The sequence below is a fragment of the Cryptomeria japonica genome, chromosome 4 (assembly GCF_030272615.1).
Source record: "Cryptomeria japonica chromosome 4, Sugi_1.0, whole genome shotgun sequence".
NCBI lineage: Eukaryota > Viridiplantae > Streptophyta > Pinopsida > Cupressales > Cupressaceae > Cryptomeria > Cryptomeria japonica.
Window position 1 is genome coordinate 497,122,077 of NC_081408.1, and position 10,791 is coordinate 497,132,867.

The following is a 10,791-nucleotide window of genomic DNA, read 5'->3' on the forward strand; positions in this document are numbered from 1 at the left end:
GGAAGTTTCTTTATACATGTACATAAATTAACCAATTATACAATCTTGTTGAATTTGGGCCAATTTCTCTAGCCCTTTATTCATTTGCATACACATATGCACAATGCATTCCCAATCATATCCTTACATGCATACACTTCTATAGACTTGCCTATAACCTACATTTATCACACTTATCCTTATGTTGATCATCATAAATAGGTTAACCACCTTAAGCTCGCCATTTTTCCATATAGGATCATTTCTAAAGTTGCAAGGGTGAGCCCACAATTGTTAGCTTGTCCCCTCCCTTTTTAACATTCAAAATTAGATGTGGCTAGCTAGCCCCCTTTATTTTCCCATGTTAGCCAATTAAAACATCAATTTGGCATACTTTGAAACCATGTGGTTAGTATAAGGATATTCAATACATTCATTGTAATCATCCAAGTATAATTCAAAGTCCTCTCATTTATAAGGCATTAAAAAATTAGATTTCAAGTGCATTAAAAAGAGTAAGAAATTTGCATTCTATGGCCTTGCCTATTATCATCAAATTTGTATAGGGCCATGATATGTCCCAAGCAAGGTGAAGTCTTTGAAGACACCTTTGAAGAAGTTGATTTAGGAGACTTGTCTTCTTATGACAAAAAGACAAATTTTAACGTATTCCTAAACAAAACATGTCCTAAATCTTCAGAAAAAAAATAAAAAATAGATCAATTGATAACCACAAATATAAGCCAAAGCTACAAATTTATCCTCTAAATAAGAACAAATCTAAATCTAAATGAAATTTCAAGTCGAATGGATACTTATCATATTATATGTTTTAAACTTAAAAGAGACCAAACTTTTATGTTACTCCAATTTATATGCCTTCTTCTTTCCTAAAATAATTATTGCAAATTGTTAATATCCATATGGGAAGTATATTCAATTCATCTAACTAATTACATTTTCTCATTTGAACTATAATAAATTTTAAAATTGTTAAGATTTAAATTAACAGGTCTTTAACATTAAGGGTGTTTAATTTAACTGATAATTGCTAATGAATATAAGTACCATTGCTATTTTGAATTATGCGTTTGATCAGCCTTGTGTGTTAATTTTACAGGGAAGAAGAATTTCTGATAGCAGAATGAATATCTTTTTGTCTTTATCTCTCAACTAAAAAGATATCAGTATAGACTCGATTTCCAATATCAAATCACAAAACATACTTGTGAATGATATAAGATTTTCCAAAAAAAAAAAATTAAAAATCATATTAATGAAATCTAATGACTGAAAATGTTGATAACAAAAGAATCCAACACAATTCAGTTCTCACTCAATATTTGAAATCAAAAAGTTTTTGATGAAGGGTAAAGCAGATTTGTAGTCAAATTGTTTCTGTATCAAAACATTGCCTGTATAGGGGGGACTTTGGGTATGTGTGTGCTGCTTTTGATAGATCCAATTACTTTGAAAAATACCATAGACTTTGCTCTTAACAGGCTGAAAAGACACTGTTACATTTATTACCAACTAAGATAAACTTTACTACAGTAAATACAAGATTTTTTTACATTAAGCTCCTTGTACTGCATAGGAGGACTGATCAGGAATGTCGGTGCAAATTATATTAGAGAGCAGAATAATATGCAGGGGAAGCTAGAGCGGGGTAAAAATAAGCTGCATTCCATTAGAGGGCATAATGCTCAATAAAGATTTTGGAGAATGAGTATAATTTGGGGATATGGTGAAGGAAAATCTGGATACTATCAGGCTTAGTATTGCCTTCTGTTCCATGCGGGCCAACTTCTCTCCTGGACAAATTCTCCCTCCAAATCCAAATGGAATATATCCACCATTTCTCTTGTTATTTTCTCCATTGGAGAAGCGTTCTGGTTTGAATTCATAGACATCCTCTGTTCCCCATACATGAGGATCTTCATGCATTCCCAGTATATTTATCAACACAGACATCCCTTTGGGGATCTCTGTATTACCCACCTGCATGTCTTGCTTGGCCTGTCTGACAGTGTAAGAAACTGGGGGATACAGCCTCATTGACTCATTTAGAACCATTGCCATCTGCAAACAACATTCCACTTATTAAAGAATGAACAACAATTAGTTCTTGGAGTAAATAAGTATTTTGAGTCGGTCATTTCTTACTGACCCATTTCTTATGTGCAGTGATTCCCAAGTACTTACACTTGGATCCATACAGATAGCAGCCTATATTTCTTGTGAGATTGTACTAATGCGAAAAATAAATTAGATATTATTATTTCTAATTAATAATTTCTGGGTGTGATTCGAAACATCAATTAAATAGTCATCCACAGTTTAACTCAGAAGAAATTGCTCATTAAATTTAAAATTTATCACAAAGAAATTACGGACGGTGTCTCTAATTATTTTTATTTGTTTTTGACTATGGATTCGTGGAGGAAACTCTTACAATTTTCATTTTGGAGAGCATGTTGATGTCTGGATGAACTCCTTTGGTGATCTCCACGACCTCAGCTCGAACTCTGACTTGCCAATGGGGATTGAGGGCTAATAACATTAGTGTCCAGGTTAATGACAGTTTGCTTGTCTCCTGCCCTGCTATCAACAAAGTTTTGCATTGGTCCACAATATCTTGCAGAGTTAACCCCTTGACCTGATTGAGTTCTAGCAACATGAGCCCCAGCAAATCATCACCCAATCCTTTGGTGTTACATTCTAGGCGTGCTTTGATGATTTGCAATGTTAGAAAATCGGCCTCCTTGCCCAACATCCAAACTTTTTTATTTCCACCCCAAGGTATAAAACTGAAAAATAAGTCTGACATATAAATTAGTTCAAAAACAGAGTATGAAAATGGATCAGGTACATGACAGGTGACAGTTCTATGCTTGTATTAAATCCATGAATGTAAACTTGAAAGTAGGTTAAATAGAATTTGATTTTTATCCAATACAAAGCAGGAATTTGAATATTGAAATTTATATGATAATATTCACAAGTAATTAAATCAAGTTAATGAAATTGTAAGGAAAAATATATTTTAACTAAAAGTTTGTAGGAGAAAGAAAGAAAAATGTTAAGTTACAATGAGTTTGAATGTGATTTTGAAAAATAAGATTGATGAAAAGAAGACGAAGGTCAATATTGAGACAGCTGTGATGATGACTCTTGAGAATGTGGATTCTGTGTTGGATCATCTTTTGAGATACATAACGGATTCAAGCTGTGATGAATAGAGCTATACATTTTTTATACATATAATGTATAAGATCTTGAGGAGTCACGGTTTTTTCTAAAGTTGGAGTAAAACCTGCCACAGATCTCATAATACACCCTACACCTAAATAAAAATGCTCTTTTGATTTTGGTTCATTGTGAGGAAGTCAATAAATATCCTGATCTCTCAGGATAAAAAACAATCTGACTGTATGTAAAGATGATGAGAGCATACCCACAATTATTCCAAAAAAGAATTTCAAATCAAAAGAAAACCTAATATATTTGAGAAAAACAATACATCAATCTTCTATATAAATATGTTGCTTCAAGCAGTACTGCATTTCTGTTGACAGTACTTTTTTTTAATATGTTTCTAACTTGCTACATAGAGCCAAAGGAAGAAAGAGGTTCCAGTAACAGGTGATTTGTAGCATAGGTCTTAGCATTAGTTTTCAGATTCAATGTAAGTTAGGCATTACTACTCTTATTAATAAAATATAACCCAAATAAATAAATAGCATTGTGTGAGATCATAAGTATGAGGAAATCTATTTATGTGATTTTGAAAATAATGATATATGTCAATGGGATTTTGGTCTGAGTTGTTATGAATGAAAAATCCTCCTTAAAAGTACATTTAATTCACATATCAATAAATTATAGACATTACCTGCTTCCGGGGACTCCTACGAATCTTGTTGCTTTAAATAAGGCATGTTGAAGAACTTTGAGCTTATCAAGTATTTCAAAGCCTTTCTTGTAGCTACTCCCAAATAACAATTTGGAGATAACATGGCCAGTGATCTTATCCAGCTCTCCATCAACTTCAATTTCTAAGCTAATTTGGCCACTCTGCATTATTCTCATGGCCCAGTCATTCAATATGGGCAGAGACGCCTCCATCACTAAGCCAAAATACCCCTGTAAGGAAAATAACAGACAAATAGATCTAAGTAATGCCAAGTACTTAAAGTTGGCCAAAGAAGTTCACATGTGGCCACTCAAACCCACTTAGGTTGCTACCTTAATTTGCAAAACCTTATGAAACCAAGATTGACCTGCCCATTCACCATATGCTGTCTTACCTTAACTTTTTCAGCTGTGAGAGCCTGCCCAATAATCCGACGTTGGTGAAGCCAATCCTGATCTTCTGCCATGATAAGCCCATTACCAAAAAGAGGAAATCTGTCATTTTTCAGGAAAGCTGGCCTCCCCCAATTGAATGACCCTGATGAACTTATCTCCTGTATAAGCTCTGGTTCTTGAACATACAACACTGCTTCACTCCCAAGCCAGTACACGAAATTCTTCCCTGCACAATATATTATTCAGACTCATCATCATTCAGAGGGTTAATTGAAACTCAGAAAAACACTCAAGGGAGAGACGATAGCTTAGTGCAGGTAGAGAAATTGAAAATGCACATTCTAGACTGCTAACTGGTTTATGATTAATAAAAGATGGTATCCTAGTCAGGTTATGTGAGATCAAACTGTGTGTCTCGTAATTGGGTTTTGAAGCTTCAATTCATAAACTGAAAACAATGAATGATCAATCCATTGGTATCAGAGTTAAAGTAGATGACTTCCATGATGGAAAGTGTTCTAAATTCAATCCTTCAATTTTTTGTAAATTAGTATTATTCGATCTATGTTATATGAATGTATACAAAAGTGAAGTGAGCTCAGGCAGAAGTGTGAAAACAGACTGGAAGAAAGCCTATTCACACTGCAAAACTCTTTAAAGGCCGTATGGCTTGAGGAGAATGGTGAAAGTGGCATTGGTCCAAGCTGGCTCATGCTTTTCTACACTTTCCGAGAAACAGACTAGGCAAATCAACAGGTAATGTAGATAAGTCCAATACACAATCATACACCAGCAAAAGTTTTAAGTTAGACAAACCATATGCTTTCTTCCATTCTACAAATGATGGGAAGAAACGGTGTTCCAAGTTGTGAGGTGCAGCAGAAAAATGCTTGTTGGATGCATTTGCAATGATTTTCTTCATTTCAAGCAGGTTTCCCAGCAGAAACTTTGGATTGGGCCCAAGTATGCCTTGCTTTTGCATAATCTGCTTGGTATATGTAGGGCTTAAAAAGCTATATATCTTGTATATGGTCAGTATTAAGAGGATGGGTATGAGCAGAATGAGAGCTGCCATGGTAGAAGCCAGGAAGAAAGCCAAAAGAGATTGGATTGAACACAAAGTTCTATGGCTTCTTGAGGATACCAAATGGGTTTGGAGTGACTATATACAAATTGCAATCATATAGATTGAATGTTTCCCAGTCGCAGAACATGTGAGTGTGTGAATTGTCTCCGTGCAGTACATTTAAGATGTACATGTCCCTGGCAAACTCTTATGCTCAGTGCTCTCAAAACGACAAAATCTGACATGAATTGCACGTTACGGTTCCCCTGGCACACAGCCGCATTACTCAATGGTGCTTTTGTTTCATGCTTCTGATACAAGTTTTGTTCTCTTTAGCAACAAACCAAGTTTCTCTTTTTAAGTGATCAAACAACAGTTTAATGTTGTCCAATGGTGAATATCAGACACCCAAAAAGAAATTTTACAAGAAAAGGCTAGCGGCCCCTTAGTTATTGGAGAGATCTTAAAAGAAAGTTAAAGACCTCCCCTAGGTTGTGGGAGGGCCAAAAGATTTCTGAAGCACGTAAGTTGTTTGACACTAGGTACAGGAATTATGGAACCTTTAGTTGCTAGATGTTTGTACAATGAAAGCAACTGTCAGTCCAGCCAACAAGGATGTTGGCCTATGACAAGATTGGATTCCCAAGATTACACTTTTACTTGTTCTCTATGAAAATAAACTGGGAAAAGATGGACGATATTTTAGTACGAGGATAAGATAACGATGAGAGAGAAAGAAGCAGTGGCATGATATCGGAGATAAGATATCTTGTAGCAAGTGTAATTGCAAAGAAAATTGTACTAGAATTATGATCATAAGTTCTTTTAGGATGCATTTATTCTGGCTTCAAAATGGCAGTACGGATTGACTAACACGCGTGTTAGTCGCACGTTTTACACTGTCGATTTTGTAATAAACGATTGCGATTACTAACACGTTGCTATCACAATGTACAAAAGATCTGGAGCCAGAATAGCTTCGACCCAACAAACTCTCTAGAATTATTGTTGAAAAATGGTGAATAATACAATAAAAAATTAATCAAACCATCATTGTACATAAAATAATACAGGAACAATATTATTGATATTCTATTTTATGGGAATACACTTCTCAATAATATGGATTGACTACAGCAATCTAACTGGAAATTTGCAGAAGCATTATCCATCAAGTTTCCATAGAACACTCCAAACTGCTCATGTCCAAGCAAATGTCCTAGCTAATCACCAAACCTCTTTAGAACATCCCAAACTCCTCATGTCTAGGCAAATATCTTGATTATCCAACAATACATGTGGATTGAGACATACTCTATTATCCACAAGCATACCATTCCTCCTATGAATTGAGACAAGCTCTAGCATCTACAATAACACATATACAAAACTATGATCTAAGACAAACTCAATGATCCATAGGTTAGGTATCGCTCACCATGTCTGCAGATCGAGACAAACTCAATATTATTTGTAAACCAAAACAACTGTTATGCCCTCCTTGCTCCTTGAAAAGACCCAAATAATACTATAAGACAAGTGTTGCTTCTCATGTTGGCTTCTCATGTTGTACACCATCTCTATGTGAAAAGCTAACTCGAGATGAAAGATGTCCTCTTGCCTCCATTTCCTCCAACCTCCAATCAAATGTGCTTAGACTCTGTCCATTTGTATCATACTCTTCAATAGCACAAACATATTGTGTGGCAATATTCAAATGTTAAAAAATAATGTTTTGTACAAGAACAATTCTTCCAAGTCGAGAAAAGATTCAAGACCTTTTTAAATGCAAAAAGTTATATTTTCCATGCCATTTCCCAATCAGCATTAGCATTATTCAAGCAAAAGTTTCATGCTTTTTGGGACAACAACAACATGTTGGAACACATTTCCTTTTTTTCTCCATACACAGATTTGATGTACTCACTTCTACTTCCCACACTAAGAAATTCATCAATAACAACGCTCAAGAATTATTAAAGCTCTGATACCGTGTTGGAAAATGGTAAATGAATACAATGAGAAATTAATCAAACCATATCTGAGCATAAATTAATACACAAGAACAATATTTTTGATGTTCTGATTGATGTCGTTTACATTCCTTTTCAAATGGCTTTATAAAGCTTTATTATTCTCATACAAAACTAGAGAATGAACATCCTAACTAACCTAACTAAAACTAATTTATTATGTGTAAACCTTAATTTTTCCAACAATTATGTGTTTTATTGAAATATATGTTTTGATATTAAGTAAATATTTTAGAATTATTAGTTGGTATTGGTATAAAATGTTCAAATATATGTGTGTGTGTGTGTGTGTGTGTGTGTGTAGATATATTAATGCATTCATTGGATGTAAATTTTCTAAATTTTTTGTCCAATCATGAGATAGAATTAAAATTTTCTAACAACAATGATATTTTATTGAATTTCATGGATTTAGTGTTTATACAAGTTCAAAAATCCAAAAATATATTTTGTTTGAAGATTTTGGTGAGGAAAATAGAACAAGGACAAATGAACAAATGTATTTGTCATTGGGATGGTGACAAAAGATCTTGTATTTATTTTGAGCACCCCAAAGTCCCCTTTGTATGTATAATGAGTGTTGATTCCATTAGGAAAAAAATATCACTAATGAATTCATTGTCATGTGATGTGATGCAGGAGCATCCCCGGTCTCTGAGCAATCTTGCACAGCAAAAAATATTTCCTTTTAGTTTAGTTTTTGTTCAGTTCAGTGTGTAGTTTTCTGTGTTCTTACCAATAGGTACCGATTGTTTCTTGCTTTTCATTGCAGATCCTGATTTTGATTTCCAGGCTAGTTCATGTTCTTAATTCCATATTTTTAGTCCATTTGGATTCTTTTTCGGCTAGTTATCGCTCTCGGTTGACTATTTATGGGTTCCGGGACAACTCTTGTGCTTACCGATTAACTTTCCTTCATTACCAAAGCGGATCTTGGCGTGTGGATCTATTTGGGGTCTTGTTTGATGTTCTTTGGCATGTGGCCAACCTTCTTGCTGATCCAATATTCTTGGTTGTTATATTCTGGAGGAATTTATCTCATTCTTAGGGCCAACCTAGTTACACGTTTCATTTTCTAGCATTGGGAAAAGTAATCTTTTGTGGCCGACCCAGATATGTTCCAGAGGGTATATATTTGGAAATATGCAATCATTTGTAGGATAGGGGAAGTAGAAATCAAAATAAGGATTGAGATTGGTAATTAGTGATTCGGTTGATTCTGAGAGTCCCAGTTGGATTGTATCTTGCTGATAGCCTGCATGTAATCGGTTAACTACCGAATGTTCTAAGATGATTGTATGATGATAACCGGTTGGTTGCCGAAAGTTCTAAGGCAATAATATGGTTTGTTTTCGTAATCTTGCTTTGTTTTCTTATTACTTTCGTTGTGTTACTCCTGCTGCATAAGCCGGTTAATTCTCTATGAGGGTTTTACCAGTTATGGCTGCATTAAGTGGTATCAGAGCTGGTTATGAACCGATTAGTGGAAGAGTTGTTTTTGAACCTTGAGGCATTCCTTTGGGTGGATAAATCGCCGATTGGAGGTAGGTTGCACATGTGTTCAATAGATCACCAAGGAGAGGCAATTGAAACTGGTAGTCAGATCGTTGAGTTGAGGCAGTTCACCAAAGCGGAAGAGGAGATGCCACCTAGAAGGACAAACCCCTGGAGGGTAGAGCATATTATAGAGAACTTCAAGAGTGAAGTGAGGAACGAAATTCGAAATGCTTTGGCTGGTTTGCGGAGGAACATTGAATTTGAGGATGAGTATGAAGAAGCCAGTGAAGAGCTTGAAGTGGAAGAAGCTGAAGGACCAGAAAATGGAAGAGAGGAAAGATTCCTGAGAGCAGTGGTGCAAGCGAGTAAAGTTCATAAAGTGGAAGTTTCAAACTTTTTTGGAAAGCTGAACCCGGAGCATCTGATTGATTGGATCAGAGAGTTAGAGGATTACTTTGAGTTTGAGGATATCAATGACCCACAGAGATTTTGGTTGGCACAGACTAAGTTAAAAGGGCATGTTGCCTTGTGGTGAAAAGAATTGCAGAAAGACAGAGTGGAGAATGGTGAAATGAAGATCACCCAGTGGAGACAAATGGTTGCAAGATTGAAGGCCAAGTTCATACTGGGAGACTATGAGTTGGAACTGTTCAAGAAGTTGCAGAACCTGAAACAGAGAAACATGATTGTGAAAGAGTACATTGAGGAATTCTACAAGGTGATGATTAGATCTGGACATAGAGAGATGGATAGAGAAAAGGTGGTGAGGTACATAAATGGACTTGCATTTAACATTCAGGATGAGATGAGTATGTTGAGGGTTTCCATAGTTGAAGAAGCTTACCAGTATTCTTTGAAGGCTGAGGAGAAGATGAGAAGAAGACAACTGAATAACCCTAGAGGGAAGGAGAGATTCAAGGGACACATGAGTACAAAGAAGGAGAATGTTGAGGAAGAATCAAAACCTACGTGGAGCAAAGAACCAGAACAAAAAACATAGAGGAAAGGCATTGGCAGTTCTGGTAGAGAATTTCCCGGCAAATGTTTCAAGTGTGGAGAAACCGGACATAGATTTTATGAATGTAAGCAGGGAATGGCAAGAAGTTGTGTGGCTAATGAGGAACCGAAAGGTGAAGTTACTGGAATTGACTATACACCAGAGCAAGGAGAATCCCTTATGTTCAAAAGAGTCATGATGGAGCAGAGCAGTAAGGATACTAGATCAACTCAAAGAAAGAGTCTTTTTCGGACTATGTGCAAATCAGGTGGTAAGTGTAGCAAGGTTATTGTGGATAGTGGAAGTACTGATAATTTGGTATTTGAAGAGATGGTAGTGAAGCTTGCATTGAAAAGGCTTGAGCATCCTTGTCCTTACAAGGTAAATTGGTTACAAGATGATCAAAATATAGAAGTAAAGGAGCAATGTTTGGTGATGTTGTATCTATGAGTGCTTGCCATGTCTTGTTGGGAAGACCTTGGCAGTTTGATATAGGAGCTATTTATGACTGTAGAAGAAACCTAGTCACTATTGAGAAAGATGGGCAAAAGTTCACCTTGACTTCTTTGAAGGAGAAAGAGAAGGAGGTGAAGAATCCGAGTCTTGAGAAAGGTTGTAGTACTGAGAAACCTATTGCAGAGGTAATACTGGAAGGTGGCATGAGTTTGCAAAAAGATCTAATAAATAAGCCTGATGGATAGATAGAACTGAATGATAGAGAGCTTATGGTGACAAACCAAATGAAGTCTTGTCACAGAAACAAATCAGAGTTGCAGAAGAAAAAGAGCAGTAAACAAAGACAATGCGCAGATCTGAAGCAAAGGAAGAGAAACAAAGAGAGTCAGGGGTTAGAGAAGTTGGTTGAGGTCCCAGAGGAACTAAAGAAGAGGTTGGCAAATAAGGAAGAT

At 35.8% G+C, this 10,791-nt stretch overlaps 1 protein-coding gene across 1 annotated transcript; it reads right to left on the minus strand.

The window, feature by feature from the left end:
* Window positions 1-1,480: 1,480 nt before the first annotated feature.
* LOC131060369 (cytokinin hydroxylase) lies at window positions 1,481-5,767 on the minus strand. The gene is made up of 5 exons (XM_057993556.2): window positions 5,107-5,767; window positions 4,290-4,516; window positions 3,875-4,125; window positions 2,435-2,789; window positions 1,481-2,061 (listed from the first exon to the last, which is right to left on the minus strand). The coding sequence occupies exons 1-5, from the start codon at window positions 5,363-5,365 to the stop codon at window positions 1,639-1,641; spliced, it is 1,515 nt and encodes a 504-aa protein (XP_057849539.2). The 5' UTR covers window positions 5,366-5,767; the 3' UTR covers window positions 1,481-1,638.
* Window positions 5,768-10,791: the final 5,024 nt, after the last annotated feature.